Source organism: Daldinia caldariorum (genome assembly GCF_022478825.1).
Source record: "Daldinia caldariorum strain CBS 122874 unplaced genomic scaffold F4812scaffold_12, whole genome shotgun sequence".
NCBI lineage: Eukaryota > Fungi > Ascomycota > Sordariomycetes > Xylariales > Hypoxylaceae > Daldinia > Daldinia caldariorum.
Window position 1 is genome coordinate 228,627 of NW_025953048.1, and position 11,986 is coordinate 240,612.

Here is an 11,986-nt window from a genome sequence, read left to right on the forward strand (position 1 = left end):
TACCTAGTGCAATCTCCACAGTGATGTTCACGTTAAATTGCGCAGCATCTTTAAACGACGAGTCTTGTACAACGGACCGTATCGTACTTATTGCACGCTTGATACTACACACCCGTGTGGATGGGGTACTCTACGAAATAAAAAACCCGATCGGTACCTATCCAGGATGATGTTGGCCAAGGTTTCCCCAGATTCGACTAAATAAAAGAGGGGACCGCAACAAAAAACGGTAGAGACACGACGTGATACTATATTGGGGTGCCGTTGCATTGCATCAATGATATCCGAGATGGCTGCCGAAACTTGAACTGACACTACAACCTCGGCCCTGCTGAAGATCCCGGAGAATCCCCCAAACTTCCAAGGATACTAAGGACTTATCGAATTATTACTATTACTCAGTCATTACAGGGCATGGCGTGGTACCTGACACCCCGTCCCTCAAGTCTGGTACCAAACGGAATTTGTTCGTCCCGGGGCTGTTTGTCCTCGTTCGACCTCAGCTTATAGGATCAATGCTTCCACTTGCCATAGTTCTTATACCCGCCTTTCCCAGACGGCTGTAGCATATGCGGTGGGGTCAATAATGTCCCTGCGGGTTTCGTTTTGACCCTTTCGGGATATGACAACTGCCGGGCGAGGCACAAAAGACCCCAATTAGGGGAGTTAGAGGCGAGGTAAACCGATCAGTACAAAGGTAGGGGAGGCTGTCACCGAACATACAGACCTAACGAATATGTGCATGCTGTAATAAGACGACATAATATACCCGCTTTATGAGTTGTTTAGTCTGTCTTCATAGACCACTATTGTTAGCTCTGTCGACCTTTCCTTTTGGCATCAGCGTAAAGCAACCAATTCTCCACTCTTGTGATGCGAGCAGGAAAAGAACTTTGATATATTGTCATAGCAAAATTGATTGTCCATTTCGATCTCTTCCTGGTACGATCGATCGGTGCGGTGTCATGCCGAATCTCTGGTAGAGTCGGTCTACAGCGAACGAAAGGAACAAGGAATAAGAAATAGTTAAGGAAAGAAATAGAAAAATAAAAAAAATAAAAAGGTGGAAATGGCAGAAAGGAAGAACGCCGAGTCGTCAGGTCCAGCACGGCATTCGCACTCCGTTCCTGCAGCTTCTTTCCGTGCGTTGAGCTAAAGATTTGCCTCTTACTTGCCCCTTTGCCCTTGCCTTTTACTACACTTAACCCCTAATATTTTACCTTACTAACACCTACACACCTACATACAACCTTGTCTACCTCCTTACCTAAGCTCTCTTTTCTTCTAAGTACCTAACCTACCCTCTTTCCTTTCGTCCATTGCGTGACTTTGCGCGAATCGAATCCACTCTACACCTTTTATTCTTCAAATTTATTTTGAACTGTTCTGTTTCCTCACATTGTGCAGTTTTGAGATGCTAATCCCTGTTCTCTCGGCCAAATGCCTACCGCGTTACCGGAATCCCGACTAATGAATCCTGTTGTTGTAGCGACGCACAATTCCCCGCGAACTTGGTTCTTAACTTCGTCCTTGACCCCTCTGGCCGTTCGATTGATACGCCAACTACTAACTCATGGCGACTATGTCGTCGCTTGTCTGCCGCCTCAAGAAATCGAGCACGATGATCGTAGCGCCGAATTCCGCGAGCTTGTCAATGAGTGTAAGAGCAATCGCAAAGATCGGGAGGGGTGGAAGGACCGCATCAGGAGTATACGTTGCGATGGCCGCGTAATGGGTCAATGCAGTGCTGCCGTGGCGGAGGCCAAGCATGTGTTTGGTCGCATAGATATTCTGTTATGTTGCACATCTGAAGGTATGCAAATACCATACCTGCGCGGGGCAAAGCGAAGTTCTTACGAGATGATTATTTGCAAATAGCTATTGTTGGGACCGTGGAGGAGCTTTCCACCTCGCCGGCGACGCAAAATCTTGTGCGCGATCAGTTCGAGACCATTTTCTTCTCCCAAATAAATTTTATCAAAGCATCGCTTCCGACGTTCCGCGCGCAGCATACCGGCCACATTATGATCCTTACAAGTCTTGGCGGACACATAGGCACGCCTGGAATGCCCATATATACGGCGGCGACGTGGGCACTGGAGGGCTTTTGCGATTCACTAGCTTACGAGGTCGCGCCGTTTAATATTAAAGTCACCATAGTACAACCGCATAAGGAGATACAGTCTCTAACTAACAAGATTGTTTTTTCTCCGTCGTTACCTTATTACGACAGCGAGAATAACCCGGCACCGAGTGTCCGGGATATGCTCACCAACGTGCTGAATTTAAACCCTGAGACAGCAGTCGACCCCTCGGATCCGGAAATCGTGCAAAGATACCCGAAGCTGCCCCCTTCTTCGATAGATCGCCTTGTGGGCGAAACGGTATACGCTCTCACCGCCATCGGCGGACACGAGAATCCGCCGGCACGTCACATTGTCGGCTTTGAGGGGGCCGAAGCCGTGAAGGAGAAATTAAAGACGGTAACGGAAGAGCTGGAGGATTTCGTCGAAGCGAGTCTCGCTGTGGATATTTTGGACTCGGAATTGAAGAACGAGGCTACACAAGGTAAGGCAAAAGCTGAAGGAAAAGCCGAAGGGTCGGGATGTCCGCCAAGTCTTACGTCGACATGAAATGAAAATATAAAAATACTAGAGGTTGATACCATGTACGAATACAACGATAGACGTGATGGATTTGGAATGCAATCTTTATATTAGGTATGTGGTAGTAGGGAGTTGATTGGGATTGGATAAGCTCTGTCTAGCTGTACGGTTTACTTACTTGTATGTATGTATATATACCTCTTGGGTAAATATTTCGCGTTGCAGTCTTCAAGTTCAGCTTCTAGTACATACGTCATCTAAATATTCTGAGCATAAGTATAAATTGTGAGAAATACATAAGATTAAAATTAAAAATTAGGAATTTGCTATAGCATTAAGTAGGTAAGGTACCTACAGGTACTTAGGTACCTAACTCTAAACCCCGGACATATCCTTCTCCTTTAAAGTTTAGGATAACCCATGTCTTCTTTTCTAGATTCTAATTGGTACAATGTTTCCAACGGGTGCACAAGGCTCAGGAGCTTGATCTTGTTACTTGCTTGGCTGCTTAGGCACTTCATCGTCATTTCTAAGATTTCGCTATTCGAAAAAATTACAATAAAACGTCTACCTTTAAACTCCCGTATTACCTAATCCTAGACGCCTGACCTAACCTGGCTCCTATTCCTACGAATTTCCTATTCATATATAACGCCAACATCAAACAAATGCTAAAATTCTAATATTGGACGACGCTTGCGACGTACTCGAGTTGCGCAAAGGGGCCAAACGAATCGCACGACTCGTCCCGACTTAGCCTCCGGGCCCTTAGGCATGCGGTTGTTCTGTCATGTTAGTGAGAAGCTACGGCAGATGTTAGGATGAGCTTGGACTCCTTGTTACCCATCGCCCCAGCGAGGGTACGAGCATTAGTCTTGCCCGTTGGCCAGATCAAGCGAGACAGGTTTACGTCTTTTGTCCAAAGACTAAACGAGGAACATGTCGTCCAACTCCGCGACATCAGTGCCGACGGGCGGCCGAATCGAAGTAAGCAGCCGCCTCTAAATAATCTACATAAATAATCTACACCGGAGGATCACAAAACTAATATTATTCTCCTAGACATGTTCACCCCCCTCGCATTCCCGGACGGCGCCATGTTCTACGATTTAATCACCTACATACCGCCTCCGTCCCACCTTGCGCTCGCCCCCTTCGAGCTGTTTCGAGAACCGCTTGCACTCATTGCTATTGCCGATGGCAAAGAGCTCGAAAACGTAACCTTCAGCAAGAGACAGTCTGCCAATGGCTTTGCGCCGACCATTGTGGAGAGGAATATTAGGACTTTGTACCAAGAGCTTGAGGAGCTACGGGACATATATCCAAAAATTCTTACGCATCAAATACTTATATTTGATTATGCGCCACAGACGGACAGTGCAGTTCCCATTCCCGAGGGTATCAAAACAGTTCCGCCGGTGGAAAACTCGAAGAGGACTACAGTTAAAACTATTATGTGCGACATATCTTCCTTGTTGCTAGCGGAGATGACCACGCTTGCCAAGTCCTTCGAAGGAACGACGACCATAGACTCGCCCGGTCAAGCCCCTGTTAGACCGGGACTTAATGGGGCGTCTTGGACTTCGGACGATATGAATCCGGCCGCGCGGAGGAATTCGCAGTATGCCATATCAGCCGTTACAAGGTCGGCATCGACTAGCAGTACCGTGGATAGGAGCCACGCTCGTATGTCTATGCCAGTACCTTTCAAGTCGCTTCCTTTTGGATCCAATAGCTCGACTCCTTCAGCACGGCCTACAACCCCCGTCCGTAGTGGGCTGTCTAACCCCCCAACTACTTTTGATGATATTACGAGCGGGAACGCGGGCGATCCCGCCGTACCAACACCGGAAATACCTCGCCCAGGTTCTGCCGGGGGGACGAGAGCAGCAAATCAAGACAGGGTTTCAATAATGGGATTCGGGTCCGGTAGTACGAACGAGAGGTTAAGGAATAAAAACCGAGGGCGAGTAATAATTTTAGTAGGGTCCTTATATTTGCAGGCTGGTCGGTGGACGGATGCACTTAAAGAGCTGATCGAAGGCGCAACTGTCGCGAAGTCTATCAATGATCATTTATGGCATGGCAAAGCGCTTGAACTCATCATCGTCTGTCTACTCTTACTTGGCTGGGTTGGAGTCGAGTTTCAAGTCCCTGCGGTATGCCTACCTGCAAACGAGAAGTCGATCAGCGCCATAGCTAAAGGCCCAGCAGAACTCGAAGACGGCGATGCTGAACAACCAAAACACATACGGCACCTCCAAACCATTCTACCAGACCTGCTTGACAGAATAGTAGCACTATATTCGAGGATATCCGGCGAACAACTTCCCCCATTCCCACTTTCCGAATCTATTATCAGGTTCTGCACCCTTCTCACAATTCTTCACCTGTGTGATGGCAGACTTGACAAAAAAGCACTGGAAAAACTTGTCCTCGGCAATATACCAGCAAAACCTCCTAACACATCACGTTTAATTATTATACCTCCCCGCTCCCAAATCGCAACTTTGCTGTTCAAGGCTTTTCCATCGTCCGCGCCAGAGTTGCTCACAACTGTAGACCGTGCAATCATCCTTGGTGGGATATCTACCGTCCTCGGTTTACTAGGATTTTATAGGAAAAAGGCCATGGTGGTGCGAGAATTGGTGTCGGTACTAATTGGAGGGCTAGTTGAGGCAAGAACACGAGGTGCCGCTGAAGTTGGTATCCATCCGGCAGCCGGCCTGGTGGCTCTCAACGCTATTAATGGTCATAGCAGTAGTGCGGGAGGCCTAGAGCTTGGCGAGGGAGATATAGAGCATGGAATCGATGCATTCCTCGGGCAACTATTCAACATCTACGGAGTCGTCGGCTTCGATAATGACACGCATGAAACCCCTAAATCCGACCAGGGGAGCGACACAGACGAGGAAGTCATATCGAGGATTCAGAGTCAATCTGCAATTAGACAATTTGGGTTCCAGAATTTGAAGCTCAATGTTCTTCGGGCTTGCATTAATTTCTCGGAAGCTTTACCAGATTTCAATGGAGTATTGAAGTTCTCGAGCGATTTGTTGCGCACTGCTGGAAGCGGAGTTGCGCCAGGGCCGCGTAGGGAAGATGCAGCGCCGATAATTACAAGAGACGAACAAGTCAGGTTGGTAAATAACATCTCGAAGACGTTCGGCTTATCTCAAAGGTTAGGGTTGGATACACTCTCTGCGGAATACTGGGATGAATTTCTTGTCCGTGGCATCACGATGGATCCTTTACCGCAAACTAGAACCCCTATACCACATTCTAAGAATGTCTTGCCTGGCGTGACAACTGCGCGGACTTCGCAAGACGTAAATCCTTTCATCTATAATCCATTTTTAAGAGATTCGGATAAGGCTGCGGTGGAGGGGACACTCGTTGCCGACGAAGCAGCAGTTTTTAGGGTTACACTTCAAAATCCATACGAAATCGACGTCGATATCGAAAGCCTCCGGCTGGATGCCGAGGGGGCCGATTTCGAGTCATCTAGAACAAGCACAATAATCGGGCCGTATCGTACGCAGATCCTGAAGCTTACTGGGACCCCTAGAGCCGCGGGCCCATTAAAGATTAAAGGGGCTATCGTAAAGGTACGCGGATGTCGCGAAAGAAGGTTTCCCATCTTCCCTCAGCCGTGGGCTCCGGATACGGAAACCAAGGTTAAGGGGATCGGATTGGCTGCATTAGAGCAGAGCAAGAAGCTGCCTTTTTTCGGGCCTTCGTTGACCCTGGACAGCATTGGGTTGAGCGCGATTCCTGCACAGCCCGTTATAGCTGTTAAGTCTACATCCCTTCTTCAGGACTCGGTGATGATTCTAGAAGGAGAACGACGGGTCTTTTCCGTAACATTTCAAAACTTATCACAAACCACACCGGCGGATCTTCTGCTTTTCTCCTTCCAAGATTCAACACAGGGTCCCATCCAAACAGCCTTGACGGATAGGGATGCAACCCCTGCAGAACTATACGAATACGAGCTCATCCTCGCGAGGAAACAGGCGTTGCGGCTGCGGAAGGTTGGCGATTCTAAGCGGTACATAGCACCGGGAGGCACAGCTACCTTTGAGTTCGAGCTCCTCGGAAAGCCGGGCCTCACCAATGGGACCATTCAGGTCGACTACGCGTACCTTGGCGTACCGCAATCTGAAATCGCCGAACAATTTCATACCCGCCAAGTCTGTCTGGACTTAACTATCACCGTCAATGCTAGCATAGAACTTGCGAGGATGGACGTACTACCACTTACTGGCGCTGTACCTAAGCCTATCTGGTCTCGCGTGGGCGGGGAGGCGACCGAAATAGAGTCCTCGTTGTCCGATGAAGACTATTGTCTCCTATTACTAGATCTTCGCAATGCCTGGCCGAGCGACATGGAAGTCCGCCTCGAGGCGGACAGCGGCATCATGATAAAAGAACATATCTTACCGGGGAATACGAATCGTGTCGTCTTCCCCGTTCCAAGGGTGTACATAGAAGACCCCCACGCATCAATCCCAGCTCTCAACCCTTCGCGACAACGACAATTTGTTGTTAGTAGCAGCAAGATCACACCGGAAATAGAACGCAGCAACCGTGAGGCGTTCTGGTACCGCGAGAAGGTCCTAGAAAAGCTGTCGGGTTCGTGGAAGACTTTGTCCGGCCCTTCGAGGGAAGGCAGCATCGAGCTCAGGGGTATCCGTCTCGCGCCGCGCATGATCGAGGCGATTAAGATCGACGAGGTCGGCATCGATATTTCCGTCGAGGACCCGGAAGCAGAAGACGAAGACAAACAAGAAGGAGGAGAAGGAGAAGAAGAAAGGGGCTCGGGGAAGACGGGAAAGAACAAGACTACGATCTTCACGGACGAGTTCGCGCAGATCCGAGTCTCGATCACGAACCGGATGGGCGAGCCGTTCTACCCCACGCTCCGGCTCATGCCGGCGCTGCGCCACCGCCCGCTCAACGTCGCGCTCGACTTCACGCGCAAGCTCGCGTGGAACGGCACGCTGCAGCAGTCCCTGCCGCTCGTTGGGGCGCGGTCCCGCGCGGAGGTGCGGCTCGGCGTAACGCCGCTATGCCGCGGGGAGTTCGAGATCTCGGCGTCGGTCGAGGAGACGCAGCTCTGGGTGCCGGAGGAGAATGGCGGCAATGACGGTGGTGGTGATGACAATGGCGCCAAGAGGGTAAGGTCCGAGACGGAGATCATGATGGACGCGGTCCTGGGCGCCAAGGAGAGGCGCTTGTGGCATTCGAGGCGCCCGTGCTTGGTGAATGTGAGGGATAGGGAGGATTAACCAAAGCCCAACCTAAAGCAAAGACGGAGAGTGGAAGGGGAAGCGGAAACTAGGGTAGAGTAGAGAAGAAGGGGGATAGATACATACATACATAGCATGCGTTGTCTGTGGGGGGAGGGGGAGCGAAGTGGTGGTAGGCGTGTTGATTGATGATGATTGATCATAACGGGGAAGGGGAGCGAGCGCATTCAGACATGTATAAAAAAATGAGAGAGGGGAGATGAGATGAGATTTTAGAGGTACCTAACAACTAAATGACATGAACTAACTGAATTGATCATGAAATTTAATGAGATTATACGATATCTTGGGATATCTATAGTGTAGTCGCGCAGTAGGGACCTCCTTCATGTTCACCTTAGGTACCTAAAAAATAGGTTTCCTCTGCTTTGCTTGCGTACCTCGATATCCTAAAATATTTCTTGGTATTCTACAGGCACGCAGGATACCCAGGTCATATGTAAATCAATGCTTGAACCTCAGTGAGGCAGACAGACGTATGTTGCTGGCAGCCTAGTATTATCAGAACTGCCGTCCAAACTTCATGCTATATCTCATTCCCATAATGTCCAATTACCGCTCCTCGCCAAAATCATCACAGCGGCCGTGCGTGTTATATCGTTATCGCCGCTTTCAAAGACTTCTCTGAGCATCTCCATTTTCCTCAACAGTACCAGCCTGCTCCGGTGATGCTTTCTTGTCCGAGGGTTCCCCTGCATTCACTCGAATGGTGTCCTCCACTCCTTTCGTCGCAGCCGATACCTGGTCCCCTCCGTTCTTCTCCGCCAGGCCATCTCGTTCCTGTCGTTCTTCCTGCGCATCACCGGCTTTCTCCGGTATTTTTACCTCCAGTTCCTCCTCCTCCTCCGCATCTTGCGGGTCTTTCTCTTCCTCCTCCTCCTTAGGTACCTCTATGCCCCAGTCCTCCTCGAAGCGGGCCGAGAGATACTCGTCGTAAAAGCTGACGTCGCGCTTCCTATGCGCGGCCTGGGCTTGTCGGATCCACTCCGGATCGTGCCAGCCTTTGCTCAGGTCGTCCTGGTATCGCGCGATGTCGTGGCGAAAATTGTTGTTGTTTCTGAGAGCAGCGATGTCCGGCCGTGCGTTCTCCGTCCCGGCGTCGAGGATCTCCTTGCTGTCCGGGAACTTGGCTAGGACTTGCTGCTTCTCCTCCGCACTTAGTAGGTCCCAAGCTTGTGTGCTGCAGAGTAGTTGCTATACGGCTTTGGTTAGTATATAACTTAGGTAGGAATAGCAAAGGCGTGAGTGAGTATGTAGTTTGGGTTAGGTAGTTATATATGTGAGGAATGGCTTATAGACCTATAGCCCTGATAAAGGAGGTAGCTAAGGTAAGAAGTAGGCGTTCAACTTACTCGGAGCTTGGCAGTTGCTAGAGGTGCGCGAGGATTTGTGAGCATCTCATCAGCATTATCATACTTGGACCTCCCCTTTCGGCCACTGGAGGACGTCTCGCTGGCGTTGGGTCTGCTCTTCTTCGGAGCCGGACCCTCGAGAGCGAATTCACCTCCGTCTTCGTTGTCAACGGCATTAAATATGCCCGTGTCCGTGTCTCCTATCTTAGACGAGCCGTCAACAATCCTTATCTTTTGGGATTGAGAGGTGGCATCACTCTTGGCAGTGGACGGGCGGCTGCTCGTACGTGACTTGGAACGGGTAACCCGAACGTTGATCACGTCGCCAACATCCTCGGTGTCTGAAAGCTTTAGATCATGACTTCGAAGTGCTAGGTCCTTAGAAGATGAAGATGGTTCTTCCGAAGAGGAGTCATTATGTATAGGAGCGAATCTCTTCAATGCCCTAGTTGATCTCCTGGTGGGTTCGTCGACTTTCTCTTCGGTCGCATCTTTGCCTCTCTTTCGAGGAGGCATGATTTGGATGATTTGTGAAGTAGTAAGGGAAAGAAGGGAAAGAAGGGGAAGATGATACTGTTGCGTGGAGGTAGAGATACAGATACAGGTTTAAAGACGAGATGGGGTGAGTGTGTGCATTAATCAACTAATTCATAAAAGCACCGGGGAAATCCGTACCTAAGATACGGCGAATATTAATCACATCGGTTAATGAGGGAAAGAGTAGTAGCGGGAGGAATGTGCGATGAGGAACGGCTCATTTGGCCGCAAAGCTTTATTGGTCATTGTACTCTCATATATATCATTCTGAGGCAGTCGCGAGGCTCCAAGGTATAAAAGTGAATGAATTAGGTACAAAACGGTATGACTTAAAAGGGAAGTACCTACGGTTGGTACGGCACGCATGATAGGTGGGTTTAGGTACTTGCTATTTTAGGCCAATTCTAAGCTTGCTTTAGTCCGTCATCGCCTTGTAATCGATAAGAGATCTTCACTAGCTTGGTTCCACAGCCCTTGCAGTTCCCTGACGTTGCATTAGTACCAACTTTGAACTTGACCAGGTATCAACTCTCTGTTGAACTTGTTACTTTTTTATTATTAGTGAAAGGATTGGAGATAGCCTCAAACTAATATAACACCTTTTCATTTCCGTTAACTAACCATCCGCTATATTTCTTAAAAATCAATCGAGAACAACGACATATCATTTTTTTTGTTTCTTTAAATTCACTTTACCTCACTTATTTGATCATTGGAGAGCAATCCGCAGTTTGTCCCTTTTAAGACACGTAAACTACATACCTAGCTCTTCCCTCCCCCTTTGACGCTATCTACCTCTCCAGTAGCTACCAAAAAACACCAAGCAATCACATCATCTAAAAGATGATCAGGTCAACACAGATAGCCCGATTGGGCGACGGTATGCACTTGACTATACTATACCATATACTCCATATCTCGTCCTGGCCTTCCGACTGATAATATAGCAATTCAGGCTTGATGCTCTGCGCATCCGTTGATGATGAACCGGTACGATCCCATTCTTCAATTACCTACCTAGGTATCCTATCCTATACTATGCTAACCCGTCTTCTTCCTACCGCGCAGTCAGAATCCTCCCTCTCCGAAGTCAAGTCGCAAACGAAAATCATACTACGACGACTAAACCGCAACGCCGAACCCCAAGCCAGCATCGAAAGCGGCAACTACACAATCCAGTATGTACCTAACGGACCCTTCTCTTCTCGTCTCCTCTCAAGCCTCTCAACTAACCCCCAATGTCCCCCCCCCCCCTCCCAGCTACCTCATCGCCAACGACATAATCTACATCTGCATCAGCGAGCGGTCGTACCCGCGCAAGCTAGCCTTCACGTACCTCTCGGACCTGTCGGCGGAATTCTCGCAGACGCACCCGGCGCACCAGCTGCACTCGCCGTCGCTGCGGCCGTACGCGTTCATGGACTTCGACACCTTCATCGCGCGCACCAAGGCGCTGTACGCCGACGCCCGCGCCGCCCAGGGCCTCGGCCGCCTCAACGACGAGCTGCGCGACGTCACCAAGGTCATGACCAAGAACATCGAGGACCTGCTCTACCGCGGCGACAGCCTCGAGCGCATGGGCGAGATGAGCTCCCGCCTGCGCGACGACAGCCGCAAGTACAGGCGCGCCGCCGTCAAGATCAACTGGGACCTGCTCATCAAGCAGTACGCCCCCATCGGCGTGTTCGGCCTGATCGTCCTAGTCTTCGTCTGGCTTCGGTTCTTCTGATGGAGTCTGTCATGGAATCGGTTACCGGTGGCTGGCTGGCTGGCTGGCTAGTGAGGAAAGGAGAGTAAGAAACGAGAAACGAGAAACTAGGTACGTAGAGTCCTAGACCGACTTATGTGTATACATACATACATGCATACCTGCACATACATACCTCATACGCAGACATGTATCAACCAACGAAGCAGTATGAGAGAGAGGGTTAGGGGGTGGAGCGAGTACGAGTTCGATGATCAAAAATGCATCGATTGAACTCAATTCAAGTAGTGCAGTAGCTTTAGATACCTTTACTACACCGTTCAGGGGAGTCTTGATGAGAATAGCTCCCTAACGAACATATAGTCTTAATATCCAAACTAATCAGACCAACTCTAGAGAACTCTCTAACTTATGAAACTGAGTTCCTTTTCTTTAGCTCGGCTTGTCTTATCGAATGCTTAACTCTATGTA

At 49.4% G+C, this 11,986-nt stretch overlaps 4 protein-coding genes across 4 annotated transcripts; 3 read left to right on the plus strand and 1 right to left on the minus strand.

The window, feature by feature from the left end:
* Positions 1–563: 563 nt before the first annotated feature.
* Positions 564–2,907, plus strand: F4812DRAFT_76229 (NAD(P)-binding protein). Its single transcript, XM_047939393.1, has 4 exons — positions 564–697; positions 911–1,100; positions 1,490–1,813; positions 1,879–2,907. Exons 2-4 carry the CDS (start codon positions 1,070–1,072, stop codon positions 2,631–2,633), a joined length of 1,110 nt encoding a protein of 369 aa, XP_047788664.1. The 5' UTR covers positions 564–697; positions 911–1,069; the 3' UTR covers positions 2,634–2,907.
* A 181-nt stretch (positions 2,908–3,088) lies between these two features.
* On the plus strand, positions 3,089–8,175 carry F4812DRAFT_433767 (Trs120-domain-containing protein). The gene is made up of 2 exons (XM_047934667.1): positions 3,089–3,593; positions 3,669–8,175. Exons 1-2 carry the CDS (start codon positions 3,428–3,430, stop codon positions 7,895–7,897), a joined length of 4,395 nt encoding a protein of 1,464 aa, XP_047788665.1. The 5' UTR covers positions 3,089–3,427; the 3' UTR covers positions 7,898–8,175.
* F4812DRAFT_433769 (Asx homology domain-containing protein) lies at positions 8,176–10,121 on the minus strand. Its single transcript, XM_047934668.1, has 2 exons — positions 9,271–10,121; positions 8,176–9,112 (listed from the first exon to the last, which is right to left on the minus strand). Exons 1-2 carry the CDS (start codon positions 9,784–9,786, stop codon positions 8,531–8,533), a joined length of 1,098 nt encoding a protein of 365 aa, XP_047788666.1. The 5' UTR covers positions 9,787–10,121; the 3' UTR covers positions 8,176–8,530.
* A 428-nt stretch (positions 10,122–10,549) lies between these two features.
* F4812DRAFT_76398 (Longin-like domain-containing protein) lies at positions 10,550–11,953 on the plus strand. The gene is made up of 4 exons (XM_047939398.1): positions 10,550–10,687; positions 10,755–10,797; positions 10,876–10,985; positions 11,068–11,953. Exons 2-4 carry the CDS (start codon positions 10,768–10,770, stop codon positions 11,534–11,536), a joined length of 609 nt encoding a protein of 202 aa, XP_047788667.1. The 5' UTR covers positions 10,550–10,687; positions 10,755–10,767; the 3' UTR covers positions 11,537–11,953.
* Positions 11,954–11,986: the final 33 nt, after the last annotated feature.

Excerpts from the sequence above, each read along its gene's own strand:
- F4812DRAFT_76229 (XM_047939393.1), top strand. The coding sequence starts at position 1,070 with ATGGCAGAAAGGAAGAACGCCGAGTCGTCAG. Across the intron at positions 1,101-1,489 it reads GAAGAACGCCGAGTCGTCAG|CGACGCACAATTCCCCGCGA; the intron begins GTCCAGCACGGC and ends CTGTTGTTGTAG. Across the intron at positions 1,814-1,878 it reads GTTATGTTGCACATCTGAAG|CTATTGTTGGGACCGTGGAG; the intron begins GTATGCAAATAC and ends ATTTGCAAATAG.
- F4812DRAFT_433767 (XM_047934667.1), top strand. The coding sequence starts at position 3,428 with ATGAGCTTGGACTCCTTGTTACCCATCGCCCCAGCGAGGGTACGAGCA. Across the intron at positions 3,594-3,668 it reads CGACGGGCGGCCGAATCGAA|ACATGTTCACCCCCCTCGCA; the intron begins GTAAGCAGCCGC and ends TTATTCTCCTAG.
- F4812DRAFT_433769 (XM_047934668.1), bottom strand. The coding sequence starts at position 9,786 with ATGCCTCCTCGAAAGAGAGGCAAAGATGCGACCGAAGAGAAAGTCGAC. Across the intron at positions 9,113-9,270 it reads TAGCAACTGCCAAGCTCCGA|CAACTACTCTGCAGCACACA; the intron begins GTAAGTTGAACG and ends AAAGCCGTATAG.
- F4812DRAFT_76398 (XM_047939398.1), top strand. The coding sequence starts at position 10,768 with ATGCTCTGCGCATCCGTTGATGATGAACCG. Across the intron at positions 10,798-10,875 it reads CATCCGTTGATGATGAACCG|TCAGAATCCTCCCTCTCCGA; the intron begins GTACGATCCCAT and ends CCTACCGCGCAG. Across the intron at positions 10,986-11,067 it reads AGCGGCAACTACACAATCCA|CTACCTCATCGCCAACGACA; the intron begins GTATGTACCTAA and ends CCCCCCTCCCAG.